The 24,749-nt window shown below is 39.2% G+C and overlaps 2 protein-coding genes across 3 annotated transcripts; one reads left to right on the top strand and one right to left on the bottom strand.

Annotated features, from left to right (window-relative positions):
- The first annotated feature begins 15,807 nt into the window (after window positions 1-15,807).
- On the top strand, window positions 15,808-18,834 carry LOC104099368 (chromophore lyase CRL, chloroplastic). Of its 2 annotated transcripts, none has more exons than XM_009606337.4 (9): window positions 15,808-16,231; window positions 16,352-16,401; window positions 16,834-16,894; window positions 16,987-17,022; window positions 17,243-17,293; window positions 17,828-17,920; window positions 18,168-18,272; window positions 18,381-18,476; window positions 18,609-18,834. In XM_009606337.4, exons 1-9 carry the CDS (start codon window positions 16,040-16,042, stop codon window positions 18,744-18,746), a joined length of 822 nt encoding a protein of 273 aa, XP_009604632.1. In that variant the 5' UTR covers window positions 15,808-16,039; the 3' UTR covers window positions 18,747-18,834. The 2 variants fall into 2 exon arrangements, with proteins under 2 accessions (XP_009604632.1, XP_009604633.1); XM_009606338.4 differs by having other exon boundaries at window positions 18,384-18,476.
- A 602-nt stretch (window positions 18,835-19,436) lies between these two features.
- On the bottom strand, window positions 19,437-23,740 carry LOC104099369 (probable beta-1,4-xylosyltransferase IRX10L). Its single transcript, XM_009606339.4, has 4 exons — window positions 23,230-23,740; window positions 21,237-21,625; window positions 20,806-21,047; window positions 19,437-20,484 (listed from the first exon to the last, which is right to left on the bottom strand). Exons 1-4 carry the CDS (start codon window positions 23,333-23,335, stop codon window positions 19,971-19,973), a joined length of 1,251 nt encoding a protein of 416 aa, XP_009604634.1. The 5' UTR covers window positions 23,336-23,740; the 3' UTR covers window positions 19,437-19,970.
- Between the last annotated feature and the right edge of the window lie 1,009 nt (window positions 23,741-24,749).

Below are 24,749 nucleotides of genomic sequence, written 5' to 3' on the forward strand. Positions count from 1 at the left end.
AGATATACCTTAAAGTCTCCGGAGCAGCAGCAAGTACGCAACTATTAGCAGGGTTGGTGGGAGGTAACTGGATTTGCACACAAAACATGTACAGAAGAGTAGCATGAGTACACCACAATGGTACCCAGTAAGTGCCAAACCTAACCTAGGTAGAGTAGTGACGAGATCAGGTCAGGGCCCTATTGGTATATAATAATTTAAGGCAGAAAAATTAGCAATGTAATAAGAGACTGGAAATTTAACGAGGAGAAACTACAGAAAGATACCATCACAGTGCATAGGGATAAATAATGGGGGCACTCTCGAGATACCATCTCGTAGACCCAAAAGTAAATGCTCAACAGAGGATCTCTTGAGGTACCGCCTCGTAGTCCCAAAAGTAAATATGTAAGGGGATCTCCCGAGGTACCGCCTCGTAGTCCCAAAAGTAAATATGCAGGGGGATATCTCGAGGTACCGCCTCGTAGTCCCTCTCGAAATCGATGGAAACAACAATTACAACAAGAAATCCTATAGTTTATGACTAAATACAAGTCAAGGAAAAATAGGAAATCAACTAAGCATGTTGTACATGTTTCAAATAAGCAATTAAGACACGTAGACATGCGATATTAGGCTAACAGGATAACTACACATGCTGGTATAACTCAATTAAGATATAACAGGTTACTGCTAAGTAAAAATCGGGTTTTATAACAATTAGCCCGTGTACACACTCATCACATCGCGTACACAACACTCACATATCATAGAAGTATCACAACAGTACCAAATCCTAAGTGGATTTCCCCCACACAAGGTTAAGCAAGCTACTTACCTCGAACCAAGCCCAATCAATCAACAAGAACGCCTTTTCCTCGACTTTCCGACTCCGAATGGCCTAAATCTAGCCAAAAACAATCACATACTATAAATACAACTATAATAAACAAATCTAATTAATGAAATAAACACTTTAACAAGAATTTCAAAAATTGCCCCAAAAAGTCGACCCGGGCCCACGTCTCAAAATCGGGTAAAAGTCACAAAATATGAACACTCAATCAACCACGAGTCTACCCATACCAAAATTACTCAAATCTGCTACCAAATTCTCAATCAAAACCCAAAATTTCGGTTGAAGAACTTTCCAACTTGTTCCCCAATTTTCTCAACCCAAATTCTTAATTAAAAGATGGAATTAATGATAGATTAGTGGAATATAACCATAAATGAGTTAAGAATCATTACCCAATAGCTTCCTCTAAAAATCCCTCAAATTATCGCCTTAATTCGAGCTCTCAAAGTCCCAAAGTGAAAATGAGATCAAACCCTTGTAATTTCCCCTTTTCTACCCAGTGATTTTGCTTCTGCGAGGGAATCACCGCATCTGTGGTTCCGCACCTGCGGAAAAACCATCGCAGGTGCGGACTTCACTTAAGCCCTCAAAGTTCGCTTCTGCGGTCGCACCTGCGCGCCCGCTTCTACGCTCCATCCTCTACAGTCCCATAATCGCTTCTGCGGCTCTATGGCCGCTTCTACGGGGTCGTACCTGCGGCCCAAAGTGCACAGGTGCGATTACACCAGGTGCAACAAACTTTAGCCAATCCAATACAATTCCAAATGATCTGTTAACCATCCGAAATTTCGAGGCCCCCGGGACCTCAACCAAGTGTACCAACCAGTCCTAAAACATCATACGAACTTAGTTGAGCCTTCAATATACATCAAACAATGCTAAAAACACGAATTGCTCTCCAATTCAAACTTAATGAACTTTGAAGCTTCAAGCTTGTACAACTTCCGGAATCGAAATCCGACCCCGATATCAAAAGTCCACTCTCGGCCAAACTTCCTAAAAATTCAACTTTCGTCATTTCAAGTCTAATTCAGCTACAGACCTCCAATTCACAATTCGGACACGCTCATAAGTTCAAAATCATCCAACATAGCTAAAGGAACCGACGAAACTCAATTCCAGGGTCGTCTTCACACAGTTCCAACTACGATCAAAATCCTAGAACTTAAGCTTCTGTTTTAGGGACTAAGTGTCCCAAAACACTCCGAAACCAAGAACAAAAACTCCCGGCAAGTCACATAAGCATAAGATGATACAGGGAAAATAGAAAATAAGGGATCAAGGTTCTTAATCTCAAAACGACCGATCGAGTCGTTATAACAAGCAAGTAGGCATGGTCTATAGCAGCTAATAAGAATCTTAATTGTGATGAGTGTAACATAGAGGTTCCCAAGTTCAAAAATATCATGGTAGAAGTTATTGCCAACTTAAGGTCAAGCAGAGCAGACAAATTTCAGAACTTAAACCAGTCAACCAGGCACAATATAGAAAAACAAGTATATTAGGATTCAACTGGGAACCTAGGCAATACTAAAGAGCACAGAGTTTGCTAAACACCACATTACAATTCTTAAAGCCACATGTTTGGTTAAACATTACAACACAATTATGGTTCATGTAAGCAGATATAAAAATAGAGTTCACAAAATGAGTTATCAATAGAAGTTCATTAAGGCAAATTCTGGATATGAGACGATTCCTTAGGAATCTCAATGCGAGAATCCAAAACAAGGCGTGAGAAAAACTAATAATAAACAGCAGAACAACAAAGCAAACTTAAAGATACAAAGTCATTCAAGCTGAACATGTAGGAGTTTAAAGAATTAGGCAGGTTGTGACACTAGGAGATTCAAAACTGTAGAATAGCTATAATGCAAGTAAAATTGCCGATGATTACAACACAATACTAGAGTCATATTGGTTAGAACAACATGGATATGCGAAGCACTGGAAATAAGCAAAAGTGAATAGAATTGCAAAAGTCAAGACATTCACCAATTTGCAGATTCAACAAACAAATAAAAGAGAAGGCTAAGTGTGAGAAACAGCTCGAATATCACCAACAAAGTGAACAACCAGAAGACCAAAATCCTAGTGCGTCAGAATTCACAGGAGCCTCAAATGAGCTCTGAGCAGTGCTCGCACTAAGGGGTCATTAGAGAGGGTTCCGACGGCCTTGGCTTTTAGCCGGCCAAGAGCAATAGATTCAAAATAGTATCGAGTGAGTGAGAGTATGAGAGAATAACAGTGATTCCCCGTCCCTTAAAGGGGATTAGGGGAAGGGTTTATATAGTAGTAAAATTGAACGATCAAATAAGGAAACACGGTCAATCAAACATAATAAAGGAAATAATAGCATAGAGAATCGATTTAGAATCGGATTAGGAGAAAAATTAGGTAAACCCTAGTTCAAGATGGAGAACCAAATAGTTAAAAAATCTCACTGAATCAGACCCATATATCCTGGTGGTGAATGTATCAAGTCAAGAACATGGCGATAATACAGAATGGGAGTTGAATGAACGCATGTTGATGAACTTCCATATATAAATAAGTACCAAACACATTGTAATGTTTAAGGGATGGTAAAAATCTTCGTGTATGCAAGAAAGGAAAGGAAACATGGAAGATTTCCATGTGATATCGGATTAGGATTGTGATTTGAGTGAGGCGGCTAGGGTTTGTGAAGTGAGGAAAGGGTTTGAAGAGTATAGAGAAGGCTGCTGAGGGTAAAATGGGATTAGGGTTTGGGTGAGGGGATATATGGAAAGGGGTTGGTTTATTATGGGTCATTGATTATTTGATATCAACGGCCAGGATCAAAGGAGAATCGGGGCGGGTTATTTGAAGGGGTCCGATCAGGTTGGCTTAAAGTGACGCTTGGTTTGGGTTATGGGAGTATTGGGCCAGCTTTTGGTTCGAAAATTGGCCTAGTTTTGGGCCAAATTTTAAATAAAAGAAATTAGGAAAAAATAATTTAATAAAATATTTAAATAAATATAAAAGTACTATTTGTGAGACTTAATATTTTAAAATAATAGTTGAAGATTACAAAAAAATAAAAATTATTTTTTGACCCTGAACAAAATGATAAATGCAATTAATTATAAAATATAGGCTATTGTTGCAAAATTGTATAAAATAGCTTTAAAATACAACTATAATTATATATAAACAAAGTAAAATATTATGAGACATATTTTTGGGTGCAAATGAAAACTTTGGATGATTGAGTCATCACAAAATAATTTAAGGGGTAAATAATGCATATTCAAGTAATTTAAATGTAAGAAAATCAATTTTAAGCCTAAAACAATTATAAAAATACTTGTATAACTCTTGTAGATTAAGTAATGATTAAAAAAATGATATTTTGAAAGTATATATACTATTTGAAAAAATATGAGGGCAAAATTGGGTATCAACAGGTGTTAACCCTTTTGTACCCCTTTGTGAATCCCACTTAGGCTTCTTTTTGATGTCCCCTATTAATTTCATTTTTTACAGGCTTCAGTGCGTCACCATGAAAGCTTCCTCTGGTACCGCTTGGAGATTAGCCAGCTCGAGTTCGAGCTCAAAGAGCATGTCTGGAAGAAGGACATATACATGGCTCTTAGTGAGCAACAGGACGAGGCCCTTAAAGACCTCCCGATTCTCCAGGCCGAGTTGGAAATGGCTCAGAAGGAGGCCTCGACCCAGAAGCGGGAACACACCGACCTGGTTGAGAAGGTAAATATCTTTGAAGCTAAAAACGAGCAGCTAGTCGTGGTGACTAACAACACAACTTCGCAGGTCCAACAGAAAATAGACTCGATCGACCAGTTGTGGGCTGAGATGGACGAAGTCATGGCCACGACCGAATTATGAAAGTGAAGGATGGACCTGCTGGCTTCGCAGAAGGAATCTATGAAGGCGGAGATGGCGTCGGTCGAGAACCAACTTCGGGTGGCGAAGGACAAAACCGATAAGTGGTCTCGGCTGAATGATGATCTCCGAGCACAGCTGAGCTCGGCCGTCATGAAACGGGATGCTCTCGGAAGAGAATATGAGGCACTGAGTTCTAAATTGGATACAACCTCTACTGATGCCGAGGAAATCGTGTCCCAGTATAAGGCCGATGTGGAGGCAACCGAGACACGCTAAAAGACGAATACTGAATACATAAAGCAACTATCCCGGAGAGAGACCCTCGAAAAGATCCATGCCCGAGGTTTTGACATATCGGCCGAGATTGAAGAAGCTAGGAGCTCGAGGACAAGCCAAAGGAGCTCTATGAGCCTGAGGGTTTCGAAGGCTCCGAGGGCTTTGAGGGCTCTAACGGTTCAGGCGACGAGTCGGGCCCAGGTGAAGACCAGGCGTAGATGCCTTTGTATTTTTCCAGTTTTTATTTTTTCTTATGTATTTTTTTTGTTTATTTTGAGGTCGTCCTATCGGTACTTTATAAATATGTTTTGAAATATATAGAAAAACATTTGTTTTTTTGGAAATATCGTGTCTTTAACTTTCCAGCATCTTCTTGCAATTTCTGTTTGTATATTATTTTTTATTCCTTAGCAGAGAATCAGATGTCATTCTGGGGCATTCATTTTTTAGAGGTTCGAACGAAGCCCAGATTTGATGCAACTTTTTTTGGTTATGGCTTCGAACCCTCGGTGATACCGGAGGTTTTCAAGATGCTTAAGTGGTTTTAGACAATATTTTTGCCGAGGGTAATCTTTTAGTAGGTTTCAAATTTTTGTAAAGGCCTTACTTTCTGGTTAAGGATTTCGAACGTCTCCGAGCCTTTTTTAGGGTGGTCGTATCCTTTCATATTTGAGCACCGTCTAATAGGTTTGGTGCCTCCGAGATTCGGTAGCCCGGGTCATTCGAATTTTCATCGGGAGACAGTCCCCGAGTAGGGGTATGATCCGAAATGGAAAAAGCAAAAATGTGTAGAAACAAAGTGTAAGGGAAGTGGAAATTTCTTTCATTTTATTAGTATGCAAGGTACACGATCGAAAATGCATAAAAACCTGTGACATGGCTAGAGTGGACTATGCGGGCATGGTTCATACGACCGTTTGGCCCTTACAATGAATCCTAACAACCAAGTCTTATCTTTTAGCACATAAAGTTTTCTTTTTCCCTTGCTTAAGACCTTAATCTGAGGGTATTGGCCCCCTAGTATTCGAGGTCAAACTCGTGAGGGCTTAGATACTGTTGACCTGAAGCAAACGATCATTGACTCTACTTTGAAACCGGTATTCAAATCTAAGTTAGCACGTTTTACTATTGCCTCGTTAAAAACGTTGCCGAAAAATCTACATCGGGACAAAACCAGTTCAAGGGAAAAAGAGTGAAACACACGCTTTCCGACCTAATAGCCACATCCATACTTAGTCGATTACCTCCATACGCTAGTCCGATTTATAACATGATTAAAAAGTAATTGAGTCCGTACCTTAGATAAAGTACCACTTTAAGTGTGTCACGTTCCAGTTGTTCGATAGTTGTACGTCGTTTCCCGATTTAAGTTTATACGAGCCTTTACCGGTTATTCCGACAACTCGATATGGTCCTTTCGAGTTCGGTCCCAGTTTTCCTTCGCTCGGGTTCCTGGAGTGTAATATTACTTTCCTCAACACCAAGTCCCAGACTCGAAAGTGTCGGAGGCTAGCTCTTCGGTTGCAATACCTTTCTATTCACTGTTTCTGGCAGCCAATAGGACCAAGGCGACCTCCCGCCTTTCATCCAATAGTTCCAGACTCATGATCATGGCCTCGCCATTTGGCTCTTCGGTCGATACTGGAACTTGAGTCTCGGTTCGTCCACCTTGACTGGTATTAAGGCTTCGGCTCCGTAGACCAAGGAAAATGGGGTGGCCTTGGTGCTAGATTTTAAAGTCGTACAGTATGCCCACAAGACTTCGGGCAGGATCTCATTCCATTTCCCTTTCGCATCGGTCAACCTCTTTTTCAGGTTTTGAAGTATGGTCTTGTTTGTTGATTCTGCCTGCCCGTTCCTACTAGGATGATAAGGCGTTGATAGTATCTTCTAGATCTTGTGATCTTTGAAAAATTTATTCACATTGCTGCCTACGAATTGTTTTCCATTATCGTAAACGATCTCGGCCGGTATCCCAAATCGACATATTATGTGGTCCCAGATGAAGTCAATGACTTCTTTCTCCCAGACCTTTTAGAATGCTTATGCCTCGACCCATTTGGAAAAAGAATAGGTCATGAATAGTATGAATTGAGCTTTACCGGGGTCCCATGGTAGGGGACCGACGATGTCCATTCCCTACTTCATAAATGGCCACGGGGACAAAATCGAGTGGAGCATTTCTCCCGGTTGATGGATCATCAGGGCGTGTATCTGGCAGTCATTGCATTTCCATACGAAGTCCTTCGCATCTTTATCCATTTCGGTCCAGTAATAGCCGGCCCTAATTAGTTTTCAAACCAAAGATTCTGCCTCTGAATGGTTCCCGCAAGTACATTCGTGAACTTCTCTCATGGCGTATTTGGTTTCTCCCGGCCCCAAGCATCTGGCTAGCGGACCATCGAAGGTTCTCCTGAACAATGCCCCTTTGACCAAGCTAAACCTAGCAGCTTTGGTGCACAGAGCTCTCGATTCTTTGGGATCTAAAGGCAATTTTCCAGTCTTTAAGTAGTCTATGTATTTGTTCCTCCAATCCCAAGTTAAACTCGTTGAGTTTACTTTAGCGTGGCATTCTTCTATTACCGACTTCATTAGTTGCACTACTGTTCCCGAACCAAATTCATAGGCATCGACCGATGACCCCAAGTTAGCCGATGCATCAGCCTCGCTGTTCTGATCTCGTGGTACGTGTTGCAGGGTCTATTCCCTGAATTGATGCAAGTTTACCTGTAATTTGTACAAGTACCTTCGTATTCATTCTTCTTTCACTCCGAACGCCTAACTTGATTTACCACGAGAAGGGAGTCGCACTTAGATTCTATCACTTTGGCCCCAAGGATTTTATCCAATTCTAGACTTGCAATCATGGCCTCATACTCGGCCTCATTGTTAGTCAATTTCATAGTTCTTATAGATTGCCTTATTACATTTCCCGTAGGCAGTTTTAATACGATGTCGATCCTGGACCCCTTCGAATTCGAGGCACCATCCGTGAAAAAGGTCCAGATTCCCGAAGTGCCCCTAGGTTAATAGTAATTCTCTTTCGACTTCGGGTATTAAAGGCGGCGTAAAGTTGGCCACGAAGTTTACCAAAATCTGAGATTTTATGGTGGTTCGGGGTCGAAACTCGATATCGTACCCGCTAATTTCGACGACCCATTTGGCCAACCAGCCCGAGACCTTGGGTTTGTGCATGATATTCCTCAGCGGTTAATAGATCACGACACATATGGGGTGGTATTGAAAGTACTGCTTTAGCTTTCTGGAGTCGCTTAGCAAAGCGAGCGTCAATTTTTCCAGGTGAGGATACCTCGATTCGGCATCGCCTAGAGTTATACTGACATAGTGAATAGGAAATTGCGTACCTTCTTCCTCCTAGAATAAGACTCCACTTACCGCCACCTCGGAAATCACCAAGTAGAGGTACAGTTGTTCGTCTGCCTTCGGAGTGTGCAGCAAGGACAAACTTGATAGGTACCGTTTGAGTTCTTCCAAAGCTTGCTGGAATTCTGGGGTCCAAGAAAAGGTTATTCTTCTTCTTCAATAGTGAGAAGAATCAATGGCTTTTGTCTGAGGACCTCGATATGAACCGGTCCAGGGCGGCTATACGCCCGGTCATTCTTTGAACGGCCTTGACGTTGTCCACCACGGTGATGTCCTCTATGTCTTTGATTTTGTCGGGGTTTATCTTGATCCCTCGATTGGATACCATGAACCCGAGGAATTTTCTTGATCCGACCCCGAATGCACATTTCTCTGGATCGACTTCATATTGTACTTCTTCAGTATGTCGAAGGTCTCCTGCAAATATTTCAAATGGTCCTCTTCTTACAAATACTTGACTAACATATCGTCAATATAAACTTACATTAATTTTCCTATTTGTTCTTCGAACATCCGGTTTACTAGACGTTGATAGGTGGCACCAGCGTTCTTTAACCCAAACAACATTACATTATAACAGTAGGTGCCAAATTTAATGATGAAAGAAGTTTTTTCTTGATCGTCCGGGTCCATCCGAATTTGGTTGGACCCGGAATAGGCATCGAGAAAGCAGAGTATCTCATGTCTGGCCGTTGTGTCGATTATCCGATCGATATTAGGCAAAGGGAAAGAATCCTTAGGGCATGACTTGTTTAGATCTTTGTAATCTACACACATTCTTAGCTTATTTCCTTCTTAGGTACCACTACTACGTTAGCTAACCAGTTCGGGTATTTAACTTTCCGGATGGACCCTATTTTAAGGAGTTTGGATACCTCCTTTGATGAACGCATGCTTGACCTCGGACTGTGGTCTCCTCTTCTACTTAACCGGATGGAACTTTGGGTCCAATCTCAGCTTATGAGTGGCTACCTCCGGTGGAATCCCTGTCATGTAAAGATGGGACCAAGCGAAATAATCTATGTTAGTTTTAAGAAAATCAATGAGTTTTTTCTTGAGCTCGGGGGGTTAACCCAGTGCTCAGGTATACCTTCGATCCGACAGGTGTTCGATTAATATGACTTGCTTTAAATCTTTGACCGTTAATTTGGTGGCATCGGTGTCATTGAGAGGTATGAACAATCTCAAGACTCTGTAATTATCCTCCTTTTCTATTCCTCGTTCCTCCGGTTCGACCGAGACCGACATCAGTGATTGTTATTTAATTTCTTCCTTTATGGTCGGCTCTGCGTTCCTTGATGTCGAAACTGCAGGCACCGAGATTACCTTGTCCACTGTGAATATGTCCTTTGCAGTCGGTTTCTCTCCTTAGACCGTCTTGACTCCTCCTGGTGTAGGAAATTCAATGCCTGGTGTAAGGTCGAGGGTACCGCCCTCATGTTGTGAACTCACGACCTTTCGAGTTGAGCGTTATACTTCATGTCCCCTTCGATCATGTAGAAATTGGTCTCTTAGATCGTCTCGGTGGTGTTCACCGGTAGGTTATCTCCCCTTTAGTGGTTTCGCATACCATGTTAAATTCGTTCAACACCCAGACTGCTGGCACTATTTGGTCCTGCAACCCCATTTGCTCTACGACCCTTGATCTAATAATGTTGGTCGATCTACCTATATTTATAAACACACGTTTAACTCGAGATTTATTGATAAGTACGGATATTACCAGCGCGTCATTGTGAGGTTGCATGATGCCCTCGGCATCCTCATCGCTGAACTAAATGGTTCCCTTCGGGACATAATCTCGGGTGTGTTTTTCCCTCGTGATAGACACTTTAGTGCGCTTTATCATTGGTCCTTGGGGGACATCGACCCCTCCGATGATCATGTTGATGACGTGTTAACGCTCTTCTTGTTTGACATGTTGGTTGGCGTCCCCATTCCTAAAGTGGTTTTTGGCCCGATCACTCAGGAACTCTCGGAGGTGCCCCTTGTTGAATAACCGGGCAACTTCCTTGTTACACCTCATTATTTTTGTACGTGAAAGTACGCCGTAATTCAATTGATGTAAGCTTGAAAATGAGATCCTCTTTGAAGGTATATAAAGTGATTTAATGATGTTACATCCTATTTTCGCAAGCCTTTAAGAATTATCATTGGGGGACAAATATTTCTAAGGGGACATGTTGTTACACCCCGTACTTCGGACGTCACTGTCATTATAAGATTATCTAATGTAAGCTCAAAAATGACGAAATCCTTCTACAAGGATAAGAAAGATTTACCGAAGTCTTAAGTAAGTTGAGATGAATATGAGACTTGTTAATCATGATTTAAATGAGTTTAAAGTCATGATATGACTATATATGATGTTTGGATATGAAATATAAAGTTTGGAAAAAATCGTATTAAAGTTGCGAAAAAACTGACTAAGGATTTGCCTTGTAACAGAGCTTTTTGAGCAATAAATTTCGTGTGCTATATGGTAGGGTGCCAAGTAGCACCTTTTTTACTTTTAAAAAATGGGATATTTATATCCCTTATCTCATCTCTTTCTCCATTTTTCCAGAGAGCACGAACAAATAACACCCTAATCTTACCCTTAAGCTCTCTACAAGGTCTTCAAACAAGATTATTATCCCATACACGAAATCAAGAAGAGAAAACATTAAAACGATCCCTACGATGTAAGTATCACTATATCGCCTCTCTTTTTCTTTGTAGTTTGAGTTTTGGAATGTATTTAATAGTTAAGAATATTCCTAATTTCTGTATTTAAGCTTTTAAATATCAATAAAGGTTGATAAATTCGTTTTCTAATAGTTAGAACTCACGAGACGGTGATCGGAAGCCATGAGTTCGAGTTATGTGACTTGTAGTGGACTGTTTTGTGGGCTGTTTCGTGTTGCTTTTGGGCTGTCTATTTTGCTACTGTTTAATGGAGTTTTGGAGGAGAAATGGTGTGAAGAAACACCACATAATGGCGAAATGGTGGATTAGTCGTTCTTTGTAACATTTTCGGGGTGTTTGACACTACTATAGTTGTCGTTTTGGATATGGAGTGATTGGGGTGTGTTGGGATGTTGTAAGCTATATATAACATGTATCTCGACTTGAATCCATTGTAGAAGGTAATTATATTGCGTTCTTTCATGTGCTTAAGGTTATCTTGATGTTGATTAAGTTAAATGGATGGACTAGATATGAACTAGTGAATAAAGTTGCTAATTGAGGATAGTTGGAGTTGTGGATTGTTTTCTTTATTATAAATATATGGGATAAGGATGGAATCATTGATGAATGATTTCATTATCTTGTTAATGATACTAGTAAGTTAAAGTAAGAAGTCTATAAGGGGTGTTATGGGGTATACGGATTCCAATTGGGCTTGTAGCTCGTCGTGAAGCAGTTGTGACTTGTTGTATATGGTGTCTTGTTATTGATAATTATATATTTATGGATTTCTCTGGTCATTGTTGTTGGTATATGGTATTGGAGGAGGCTCTTGTTACAGGGGATATGCTGCCCAAATTTACATAAACGGGCTACTAGTTTAAGTTGCGGACTTAGCCTTTACTCAACACTGATTTTGAATCTCCTTATGCTATGGTAGATTGAGTTGAGTTGTTTGAAGAATTGCTTCGAAGGTATTAAAGATTCAATGGAGTTAAGGTATGTTAAGGCTATCCATTCTTTCCCTTTGATATGATCCATATGATACAAACGAAACGTGCAAACGCGAAACTTTCATAAATGACTCTATTCATATAATACTAGGGGTGCCTACATTCTCGATTCCCATGTATCCTATTATTATATCTTCTGTTCATGAGTATCATAAAAAATACGTAAGTTGCTAAAGTTTATCCGAAGGCATATTGATCTTATGACATTCCGAAAACTTTTACTGACTTACTTCATTATGCATTGCATTCATTTATACATGTACATTGACTCATGACCAGATGTCATTATATATGCATATATTATATGTATATAGGATATGGGAAAAGATTATGGCATTATATACGCACCACCACCTGATCACCTGGTATACGTTGATGATTTCTCCCACAGTGGTTGAGATGATATGATGGGATACCCTCAGAGGATTGATGATGTTATGTACGCATATACCTATGTATGGTATGGCATTTATATGCACATGCATGACATTATAAATTTTTCATGATTCACATAGCTATTCAGAATTTCAAGTTGAGTTCTTTACTCCATGTTTCTTTCATATCTTTTATATACTATTGTCATGCCTTACATACTCGGTACTTTATTTGTATTGACGTCCCTTTTGCCCGGGGACGCTGCGTTTCATGCTCGCAGGTCCCGATAGACAGTTTGAAAGTCCTCCTAGTAGGCTATCAGCTCAGCGGAAGGTGTTGGTGCACTCCACTTGCTCCGAAGTTGCCTATTTGGTCAGTATATTTTGGACATGTATTAATTGGTATGGTGAGACCCTGTCCCGACCTTTATGATGTTTATGTACTCTTAGAGGCTTGTAGACAGATGTCATGTATATGGATACTTGTATGGCCTTGTCGGCCTATGTTTTGAGTATACAAATGATCATGTCAGCATTATAGTCCAGTATGTCGCATGCATAAGCTTCTATATTATGTTGGGTCATCCCATATCGAGTATTCTCTTATGTTTAATTCTAGTTATCTCATGACGGCCTTTCCCGTTCATTTACATATGATAGTATGATTAGAATGATACATTACGTTGGTACCCGATTGAGTTAGACATCAGGTGCCCATCGCGGCCCTCCGGTTTGGGTCGTGACATTCTTCTCTTAGTTGTCGACAATCCTGGTCATGTGATCATGAGTGCCGTAACACTTACATATTAAAAGGATCTTTTAGGTAGGATCAGACTATAATGGTCGGGGCCACTTGGTCTCTTTGATGCGCCCGATGGTTGACACGATGCTGGCAGTATTAACATTGAAGTTATACTCTGATAAGTTACTTCCCTGCTCCCGAGCAGCCTGTCAAAACTATTTTTGCTCATCAGACCTCGGCTACTGGGCCCTCGATCACCTCTCTTTTTGTTCCTTGTGGGCTGACGCCCGGACCTATTTCCCCTTCAGTACACATTTTATGGTTGGTATCGATCCCTGACTAGCCTTGGCTCATGATCAACGCCTCTCTTAGACCTGTCATCGTCCTTGATGGGATAAACAGACCCAGAAGAGGCTCCAAGTTGGTCATCCTCGACCATGATCTTCGACTGGTACCTGCTGTGGACGTTGGCCCAAGTCACCACTAGGTACTCTACCAAATTGTTTTTTAGCTACTGTGAAGCCAAGGAGCTTTGGGGGTTAAGCCCCTGAGTGAAGGCCTGAACGGCCCAATCATCTGCAACCGGAGGCAGGTCCATCCGTTCCATCTGGAACATTGACACGAACTCCCTGAGCATTTCTTTGTCTCTTTGTTTAACCATGAAAAGGTCTGATATTCTGGTCGCGACCTTGATGGCCCTGGCATGGGCCTTCACGAAAGCATATGCAAGCATAGTAAACGAGTCAATGGAATTTGGGGGTAAGTTGTGATACCATATCATCGCTCCTTTGGACAAAGTCTCCCCAAACTTCTTCAGTAACACCGACTTGATTTCATCATCTTCCAAGTCGTTCCCTTTGATTGCACATGTATAGGAGGTCATATGCTCATTCAGATCCGTGGTTCCGTTATATTTTAGGATATCGGGCATACGAAACCTCTTTGGGATCAGCTTTGGTGTTGCGCTGGGAGGAAAAGACTTCTGGATAAATTTCTTGGAATCTGACCCTTTCAATATCGGGGGGTGCTCCCGAGATATGATTGACCCTGGAATTGTATATTTTCACCTTCTTGTCATTGGCCTCAATTTTCTTCTCGCCTGACTCTACCCACTTCGTTAATGCTTCAAGCATCTTCATTTTTTTGGGATTGACCCCGGGCTCAACTTAACCTGGTCTCTCAGTGATCTGTTCGTTCCTTCGGATGTTTTCTCAGGATTGTTCGGGCTCAACCCTGCTGGGGGCGTGGCTTTGATTCTGTAGCTGTGCTATCGTTGCCTGTTGAGCCTGCAACATTTCGAAGATTAACCGTAGGCTTACCTCATCGCCTTCGCTTTCGGGCGCTTCTCGAGATGTTGGCCGGGGTCCCTCGCGAACGCTATTTTCAGGATCAGTTGGTAGATTAGCGTCGATGGCCACCTGTGAGTTAGTATCAACCGGATCGGCAACTGGGACTCCGTTGGGATCAGCAGGAGGCACCTCGTTGCTAGGCACCAGGTTTTTAGTTTCGCCATGATGGACAGACTCGGCGTCAACGTTCAAGTAGGCAGACTGAGAATTTGACATTTTTAATCTGATATGAAATTGAGACCTTAAAGAACAAGCGTAAAATATAGTGTGTTATGGAGATTTGTATCAAATCACCACGATTATCCTTAGTCCCACGGTGGGCGCCAAACTGTTTACCCTTAAATCGGATAATAATTAAATTTATACACGGTTTTAAGAATATGTAGATTAATTCAATACAAATAATCAAGAATATTAGATAAACGAGTTAAAGACAAAATGAATGATCAAACCAGTTGTAATGTTACGGCCTAGCCTGAACCTAGGTTGAACAGTAGTTTCGCCCCTGATTAGACCCTTTGTTCGAACCCAAATCGGATAAAGAACAAACAGTTAAATAAGAATTTTTGCAATAGCTAGAAAACAGAAAAATGAATTTATATTGCCTTAATTTGCATGTTACAATGTGTCCCTCAAAAGAAAAAACCTCCTCGTTATATAATAGGAGAGTTTAATCCATAGTATAAATCTAAAAAATATAAAAATCTTTCTTTCTCGTTAATTACTGATCCGTAACCGACATCGAGCGAGATTCACACCGTGATATCTGGCCATGTATGAATATGACGGCCCTTTATCCGTCGTGTATAACTATTTTCCGTGTTTCTTGAGGTTTTAGAACTCGTTCTAGATCTGGGGAGCGTTGCTTTGTCACGCCCAGTGATGAACACATTGTTCTTCTTTTGTGGGTCTTGATGCGAAAGGGTCCCGGCCTCGATTTCAGTCTCGTGTGTCCATGCCCTTCCGTTTTCTTCACCGGAAAATCGGGATATGCTCTATCCCCAATTTTTACCCGTATACACAATGTTATCAAAGTTTTATATCACTAAAGGGCAAAAAAAGGAAACCGTTATCTTTCTTATTATATCAATCAATTATTACTTAATTACCTTTTTTTACACCTTTAGCTAAATCATTTTCTTTTTCAAGAAAGAAGAATTAGAAAAGATATAAAAACGCTGGAGATTGATGCAAGTGGGCCTTATAGCTGACATTGAGATTGGGCCAATAGTGGGCTTGAGCCCAGTAGAAGATTCTACTATATGTCCAATAATGTGGTCGGACTTGAAAAAACAAGTGGTGGGGATTGAGAGGACGGCATGAGACTACTTTCGCCAATGCTTCTACGCCAATAAAAAATACTTCAAAAATTTCCCCATTTTCTGAAGTTTGTAATTTTGCAGAAATTTGAGAAGAAAAAGAAGCTGAAGCATTTGAATTCAATTCAAGTTTGTAAAATTCGAGGATGATTTATAGGTCAAATCATCTGCTATTAGAGAGTCCACTGTAAAGTGTTAAAGACGAGTATGTGCCCGGGCTCGGAGTCGGTTCCGGACTCAAAGTCGGATCCGAACTCAAACGGGTGGAGCCGAGCTCGTGGAGCGGTTCTCAAGTCGCTGGTGCTTATCGGAGGCGCTTTATTGGTACGGCGGCTCACTAAGTCGACCACACGTTGGGACCATGCTCGAATTGTCGCACAGTCACTTAGCGGTGAAAAGGTACTATTTTTTTGCTACGCTACTGTTTTTCTATTTCTGCTACTTTTGCTCCTCTGGAACTGTGAAGAAAGTGAGAGTGAAGAAAGTGAGAATAACTGATTTTTTCGAGTTTTATTGTAGTTTTCCAAGGAGCAAGCTGTTAGGGATCCTGATAATTATTTTAATTTCAGGTATTATGTTTTTCGCTTATAATTTTCACTATTTCAGTTTTGATTTTGGATTTGCGTTGAAATATTACTGCCAAACTTTATCAGGGAGAAGGTTTAGCTAAAAACTGTAATATGTATTGAACCTTTTTAACTTGAATTTCTGGAGACGAAATTAGCCCGAGATAGTCTGAATTGAGGCTTAGCAGATTGATAAAATCTTGTCCACTTTGTATGTCGTTGCTTGATTGGCCTGCGAAGTTACTATCTTTAGGATGCGTACCTTTCAATAATTTGGATAGCAATCTTCCAATGACTGCGACGGGCATGTAAGCATGTTTCTCTCCAGAAGTCTTGCTTCTGGAAGCATATGATCATCTCTTGATGTAGTAAAAAAATTGGGGGAAGTTCTGTTATTTAAACCTTTTATTCAACTTTCATGTTTTCTATGTATAGATGGCTTTCCTGTCCTGCTGCCGACATGGTAGATGGCTCTAAAGTTTTATATTTTGAACAGGTACGTCTATATCTTGCTTTAGTTTCTTCCTCCATGCTTCTGGTTGGACCCATGAAAGTCGGTTTTATGATGGATCTTCTTTTGTGTTGTAGGCATTTTGGCGGACACCCCATAAACCCTTCCGACAGGTGAGTAACATCCAATATTATTTTCTTTTTGTTCTTGTTATAATCAAGACTGTTGCATTATAGACCTGCTACCTTAATTTAAGTTCTTTGTTCTGTTGCTTTGGTTGCTGAAACCCAGATAATCATATAAGATGACATCACAGTAGCTATTTTATTTTAGTTGCTCTTATAGTTAAGAGCATTCGAGCTCAATCAATTCTAATATAACATTCTGTTGCAGAGGTTTTTCATGGTCAAGCCTTGTGCAAAGGAGCTGAAATGTGATGTTGAGGTTGGTCCCAATTCATATTTTCTGTGGCCTGAAGTTTCTCTAAATTCTAATATTCTACTGCCCTTGCTAAGCCTCTTCACACTTTTTGTTTGGCACGAGTGGCATACCACTTACTAGTAATCTAGTACTAATTAATGTAGAACCATCACCATTTCTTGTTGCATTATGTATAATAATGTGATTGGACACAGTTCTACTTCCCTTACAAGCCTGTTCTCATGAATTATTACTCGTTTCAACTCTATGATGGGTTTGGGTGAGAGGATGTTTGGGTGTCTTTAAAAGTAGCATGAAGGTAGTCTGCTGGTTGTTTAGGAAAATACTTGTGCTGATGGTAGTGGGAATGATATACCTTTTGTCTAGTATTCATGCTAATAAATTCTAGTTCCTTTAACATCTCTACTCTCAGTATCCTTACTTTTAATTGTTGGTGATATGTTTTTTTTAATTGTTGGTGATAGAAACCAAGCCTTGCTGCCTTATTTTCATTCTTCGTCGCAAATAAGTTTTCATTGCACCTGTGCCAAATTCTAGGTAAGCACATATGCCATCAGAGATGCAGAGGAGTACAAGAACTTCTGCGATCGCCCTAGGGACCAACGTCCGGAACCTGAAGAAGTTATTGGGGTAAACATTTGAACACATTAAGATCGGATCTCTTTTTTTTCCGTATGCTTTACTTTTGAATATAGGCTCAGGTCTGTAACTTTATACATATGTTCTCCCTCATTCCATGTCTCTGCTGCTTAAAATAACCAAGCCAACCATGACAAACTGTTTAATATATTCCTAGTTTGATTGTTATGCTACTGAAAAATGTTTGGAACTTACTGTTTCTGCTGGGAAGTCATTTTAATTCTGTTGTCATGCACAGGATATTGCTGAACATTTGACTACCATTCATCTAAAGCGCTGTGAACGTGGGAAACGATGCTTATATGAAGGTTCAACACCTGCAGATGGATTTCCTAATTCATGGGTATTTGCTTAAGTTTTCATCAGTTTTACTGGCGAGATTCGCGTCATGATACCCTGTGATGTTTTCTCCTTTCCTATTAAGTACTGCAAGTCTATTTTGCCTGTGTAGCAGAATGGTGCAACGCGCTGTACCTCCGAACTAGCTGTGTTAAAGAACAATGAGATACATGCCTGGGATAGAGGCTATGATGTTGATGGCAATCAAGTTAGTTCCATATGCTTCAAACTTGCCTTTTCCTTAAAAGCCTCCTAGTGATTCGTGTCTCAATTATTCATTGATTTGTTTGAGGAACCGACAGCCTCTGACAAGACATGTATTTTTTGTCCAATATTACAGGTTTGGGGTGTAAAAGGAGGTCCTTATGAATTCAAGCCCGCTCCTGCTTCAAGTTTCGACGATGCATTTAATCCTTTGAGTTTTGCTTCACAACCTCTGGGGAAAAGAATAGAGGGTTCGTTTGTCCTCCAGGAGTGATTTCTTGTTTTATATTCACATGTCCATACATAACAATGTAAATCATTGAACTCAATTATCATTATGTTTAGAATCTACTATTACTTTATTGGTTTGCTCATGAGAATTTTCTATTCTTGGTCTAAGAATGGTGTAGGAGTTGATCGATCGTTGGCTCAGAGCTGAATTATGTGAAATAGTATGCAAAAATTGGAAAAACGTTTTTGCAAAATTATTTTGGAAAACCAAATGCCACCTAGTAAGCGTTTGGACAATTTTTGATTTGAAGTTGGTGAGTTTTTAAGTTGAAGAGAAGTTTTTTTGTAGATGTTCGAGGGTTCAGTTTTAAGAATTGGTGTTTGCCGAATATGATTGGAATTTGCACTCAGAGAAATTGGATTATTCACAGGCCACGTGGGATGTGATGTCATTATTTACCAATATAAGAACATAATTCACCGTATCAATGATAATGGATCTTTATTACTTCTTCCTGTCCATATGTCATTTTTGACCTTTGGCACACCTTTTAAAAAAATATAACTCCTAAAAAGAAAAAAAGAAGGTGTTTTGATTAAATTATCATTAATTAAAATTTATATATTGTTAATTTGACACATTAGGATATGTAAAAAGAAAATGACAAATTTGAAAAAAAAAGTTAATTTCTTCTTGATTATGTTAGAAGATTACTTATTTTGAACCAAAATAAAAAGATCAAAAAGTACTTACCGGAATTGATGTATACCAAAAGCAACAACTAGCTCACAAGCTTGGGAGTTTCTTCAGCAAAATCATTATTGCAGTGTATGCAGTATGATAAGCTGATGAACACTCTAATTTCTGATAGTACATTATGAAAATATCATTTCCCAAAATTCCAGGACAACTCTATCTTTATTCCCCAACCTGGGCGGGCACCCAGGGCAGGGACTCCCCAATAAGTAGTGAATGCAACAGGAAAAGCCACTTTTCCAAGAATGCTTAATGGCTCAACATCTATATGTAACAAAAAAGGCAATAAGTTTCTGGCACGAGTATGAGAGTAGAAATCAGTACATACCTATTTTTCATAAGACTCATGCATAACTACAACAAACACTATGGGTCCAAAATGAATGTGTCGTCTCCCAAACTACGTGGTAAAAATTAACACTTCAGATGAAATTCAGCAACTTTGGTATAGAAGAAAGGTTTGGAGCCAGGACGACGAAGTGAAAGAAATGATATCTTCAGAACCATCCTCTACCAAGGTTTTAGGTCGCCAACTGGACCAGCAGTCCAGTTTAAGAACTTCTCTCCGGGCTTCAAGTAAGTGCTCTTGTCGTGAGGCAGTTTACGTGCAAGTCCATTCAAAATCTGATGAAAAGCATCACCTGATTGAGCAGGTTGTGGAAATAACATTGCCTGCTTCATTGAAGGATTGGCAAGCAATCTCTGCTTCCTCAATATTTCTTCTGGTGGAATAGAAGTGAGAATGGTGTCCAAATTCGGAACATCTTTCTCTGCTACAAACACACCAATATCTTCCCAGGGGATTGCATCAGCAAATGGCAAGACAATGTCATCTGCTATAATAACAGGGATGCAGCCAAATATAACTGCTTCAACCAATCTCGGACTCCATGGTGCCCACCCCAGCGGGCACAAGCAAAAGATAGCTCGCTGCATGTCTTCATAGTAAGTGGTTGGATGCTCTGTTGAAATATCAAAGAGAGGATTGTCTTTAAAGTTCTCCCACACTGCTGCTCGGGCACCTCTGAAGAAATAAATAATCAGCGTTAGTTACTCTCTTTTCAGCCAACTTCTACAGTAGTGACTTCATCTAACATTTATTTAAACAATATTCATCCAAATTTTCAGAGAAAAGAGAAACAGTATAATCTCAGAATAACAATTAAATAAATCAATCAACTATGCATTAATTCTAGATCCTGATAACTCTGTACTTAACTTCACATATAAATCGACTTGGTGAAGAATAGTAGGGCTTTCGGTAAGTAGCTATGTTCAATATATTTAAGTGTTAAAGAAACTTAACCAAATGTGATTTATTCATAGGTATGAGCCTTGGTCATACCTTGCATAGTAACCACCTTCTGGGTCATTTCCGACGTCATAAAACAAGCCTCGGAAATAAACAAAGATAGATCGGGGAGTATCTGGAGGGATCAAGTGGGACTGCATTTTTTGCGGGGGAGCATATGGAGGAATTGTAATTGAGCCATCCTTCAAACAGACATGATTTCGTTGTCCAAAAGTTTGAACCAAGGTAGCACGTTGAAGCAATGGAAGAATTCCCCTCTCAATAGCTTTTTCTTCCTGCAATCGCACAGAATAACCCAGTGTAACCAAAACCTATCTGACCTTGAAAGTAATGACTGAAAGTTACAGTTGAAAATAACAAAAATCAATAATCACGAACCTAAGGGATATTTATTAGCAACCTTTCCCTGGAGTCTATCTAATTCTGTGGATGTGTGTGTTTGAGAGAGAGAGAGAGAGACTCACTTGATAGTGAAAACAAGCACCAAAATCGTGGGGTGTGATGAAGAAATGATCAGCTCCCTCTGTCCTATTCCAGTACGGCCAATTAGAAGCAATAAGTTGTATTGCACTCCTCATCATACGTGGTGACTTAAACGGTAAGGGAAGGCCATTCGGTGTCAGGTCACAAGTGGTGTAAACAGGGGTATAGAACCAATCTGCTTCCTCAGGATTAAAGGTTCGAACAGCGCTAGATAATAGGAAACGATGCATATAGATTTCAGCAGCAAACATGTGGTTGAGGCATCGTTGGTCTTTCTGCAGAATTTTCTTGTTGTATTTGCTGGGAAGCTCATATACAAAAACTTTTAATTTCCCAACTGGATCATCTTCCAAGACATCACCAGCACTTCCTAAATTTTTGAAATAGAAGGAAAATATAGGAGTTAATACTTAAGATTTAAAAGCAAGTCCATCATAGGCTAAACTATTTATAAACAAGTTAAAAGATGATAGTTAATTTGATTAGTATTTTGTATTAAAGTTAACTTATTCAGTTGGATAAAAATATGTTCTTTTCCTTTTCCTTTTTCTTTTTTAAGGTAAGGTAAAAAGATGCTCCTTTGTGATCACAACAATAGTTCTATGGTGTCACCTATGACATCAAAATTATTCACCAAGAAATTATCTCTGATGCTGCAACTTTCATTTCTATCTGAATTTCCACTCCTTTATCAAAAAAATATATATATGTGAATTCCACCTAAACTACATGTATGAAAAACCAATCTGTTCTAATGGGCGTCTGAAAACATCCCTTGGAAATTTTTGAGAATCCTCGAAACATCTAAACTATGGCCTACCAAAGTCTTCAATCAAGTTCTTCATGTAGCTTAAAAGTCTAAATGCAGAAGACCATTATAGCTAGTACCTATGAAATAACTTCCCTCTACCTAGATCTCATGAAGCAAATTGCCCTCTTCCCTTTGCTATATTCAATTGTACAACGTGCTATGAGTCAATTGTCTACATATTTAAGTTTTTTGAGATACCGGTCTAATATGAACTCAGATATCTGATACAAATTCAATAATGAAGCTCGTGTGAGAGCTCAATGTCTATAGTCTGAAAATAAGGGGCTATACAATTATGCATTTAATGTGCCTCTACAGAATTCTCCCACTATAGTCAAAATCAAGTGGCAAAAAATATACATGTACAATAGAATAATATGCCAATAATTTTTCTAGATTACTACCACACTTTGACAGGTGAACTTGTAAGAAAAAATACCTCATTTATCTGTATTCAGGCTTAGCTCTAAGGTGAAAGCTGATTTTCATTAATTTTAACTTAGATCTGGATTTAAACTTCTAAGTATCAATCACGGATGCTCCAGCATCAAGAATTACTCAGACTAACATGCAGATAGGTAAATAATTCAGCTAACGATGCCCATTCATCTCTACCTCATCTTATCCTACATTCTAGCTAATTAAACCCCATGTTTTGTATGAGACAGACTTGCAAAATCGACATGTATCACAGTCAGGATTTAATAACAGTATATTGTTTTATCACCTACAGATTCTGAATCTTATTAACAGTATGAACATCATCAAAGAAGGAGACTTAGCTTTGGAGGCCAAAAACTACAGATAATGCCATTACTTAGGCAGTTAGCAACACCAACCATTACCAGACTATTTCATTCAACATATATTTACAAGTTAACCAAAAGAAACAAACAACACGATCAAGAATGCTATTCCTCATAGAAATGATCTTACAGGTTAAAGACTACTATGTCCCTACAGAACTAAGAATTCATGAATGAAGCCAGCTGAAGAAATCAATAATGTTGCAGCCTAAAACCAGAAGCCTTATGCAGAAACTAAAGCCAAATCAGTAAAACCTAAGTTACTATGATGAACAAGTATTCGCATCTCAGTAACACATGAGATTACATATAATTCCAAGATAAAACATAAAATTTTGGAGCCAAAAGAAAATGTACCTGATATTCTCTCAGTTTGTTCAGTCCTATGAAATTTCAAGGCTTCAATCTTCAACAACAGAGCAAGATAAAGAAGACCAACAAAGCCCCAAGTCCAATTCCTCATTTTCTGTTGTTTTGTCTCCCTTTTCAGGAATCAAATCTGTAATTAAAGTAATAAGTCTAAATAGACTCAAAACAAGAAAAAGACCATAACTTTAATGGGTATGCCCTATTGACAGAAGAAAGTTTGGAACTTTTCTTTTATTAATGGGTTGGAAGAATCAATAGTTAGAATGTCATTATTTGAGTTAGTTGATATTACTAATATTTTCTAGATACTGGGGTTCTTTCAAAGACAGCTAAGAAATGAGGAAATTTTTTTTGAAATCTTGGTGATTCTTGTCTTGCAAACAGAAAGAAGAATCGAGACTGATAGACAAATGGGGGGTTAAGAATTTGCTTGAAGTAACAGAGAGAGGGGAGAGAGGGGGGTGGGTCTAGTTTGGTTGTCAATTTTCAAACAACTGCTAAAAATATTTTCTTCAAAGTTAGTAATATTATATTGGATGTATCAGGTAGCAGAACTGGTGCAATGGAATGGGAGTATAAAGAAGGCGTATTATTACGGGAATCTGATGGGACGAGCCTTTCATTTTAGTGTTTGGTGGATGGCAAGTCAATTTTCATGGAAATTGATTTAGGAGTCACGTAAGGGTAATTTTTGTGTACACATTATCGACCCCAGACTCCATTAGTGGAATTATATTGGGTTGTCGTTGAAACTTAGTAGGCATTTGGACATGAATTCCAAAAAAAATTTAAATTTGGAATTTCACTAAAAATTTGAATTGAAGATGAAGTTGTGTTAAAGGGCCAAATATACTCCTCTACTTTTATATATTGTCTAAATTAACCTCTGTTATACTATCAGGCCAAATTTACCCATACCGTTATACTATCGGGCTAAATTTACCCCTACAATCAGCAAACTTTTAAAAATACCCCTGATTTGTTAAGTAATCTAAAATCTATCAAATTTCTTTTATTTAAATCACTTGTTGTTTTTTTTGATCTACTATTTTTGAAGACACTTTTCCTTATAATTTTTACAATATATTTGGATGTATTTGGCAACTAAACACTAGTAACTTTTTCATTTTTAATTGAATTTTAAAATTTAAAAATGTATTTTTAAGTGAGATTGGAAAAATTGTAAGATTTTGATAACCAAACATTGTTTTCAAAAGCGACTGTGCTTTTGTTAAATAAATTGTTTGTTGCCTTTTCATCCTCATCCATGCAAAGAGCCAACTGCCACAGAATTCAAGGCTGATTAAGAACGAAGCAAAAGCATATACCGAGGCTTCGCAAATTTGGTCTTAATTAGCTGAGTCCAAACTCTGCCAAGACAATATTCTTTTTTCAACGCTTGCAAGATATAATTAGTTTCTAAGTGATCACTCTAGCACATACAAACAACAGACAGCTGAATTTTTCCAAAAAGCTTTTCAAACTGACCGTATAGATACGCCTTTGAA

The sequence above is a fragment of the Nicotiana tomentosiformis genome, chromosome 6 (genome assembly GCF_000390325.3).
Source record: "Nicotiana tomentosiformis chromosome 6, ASM39032v3, whole genome shotgun sequence".
NCBI classification, from domain to species: Eukaryota; Viridiplantae; Streptophyta; class Magnoliopsida; order Solanales; family Solanaceae; genus Nicotiana; species Nicotiana tomentosiformis.

Coding starts and splice junctions, on each gene's coding strand:
- LOC104099368 (XM_009606337.4), top strand. CDS start 16,040: ATGTGCCCGGGCTCGGAGTCGGTTCCGGACTCAAAGTCGGATCCGAAC. Junction 17,294..17,827: donor AGCTGAAATGTGATGTTGAG/GTTGGTCCCAAT, acceptor GCCAAATTCTAG/GTAAGCACATATGCCATCAG. Junction 18,273..18,380: donor ATGGATTTCCTAATTCATGG/GTATTTGCTTAA, acceptor TTGCCTGTGTAG/CAGAATGGTGCAACGCGCTG.
- LOC104099369 (XM_009606339.4), bottom strand. CDS start 23,335: ATGAGGAATTGGACTTGGGGCTTTGTTGGTCTTCTTTATCTTGCTCTG. Junction 21,048..21,236: donor GTGCTTGTTTTCACTATCAA/GTGAGTCTCTCT, acceptor GTGCGATTGCAG/GAAGAAAAAGCTATTGAGAG. Junction 20,485..20,805: donor GAAGGTGGTTACTATGCAAG/GTATGACCAAGG, acceptor TTATTTCTTCAG/AGGTGCCCGAGCAGCAGTGT.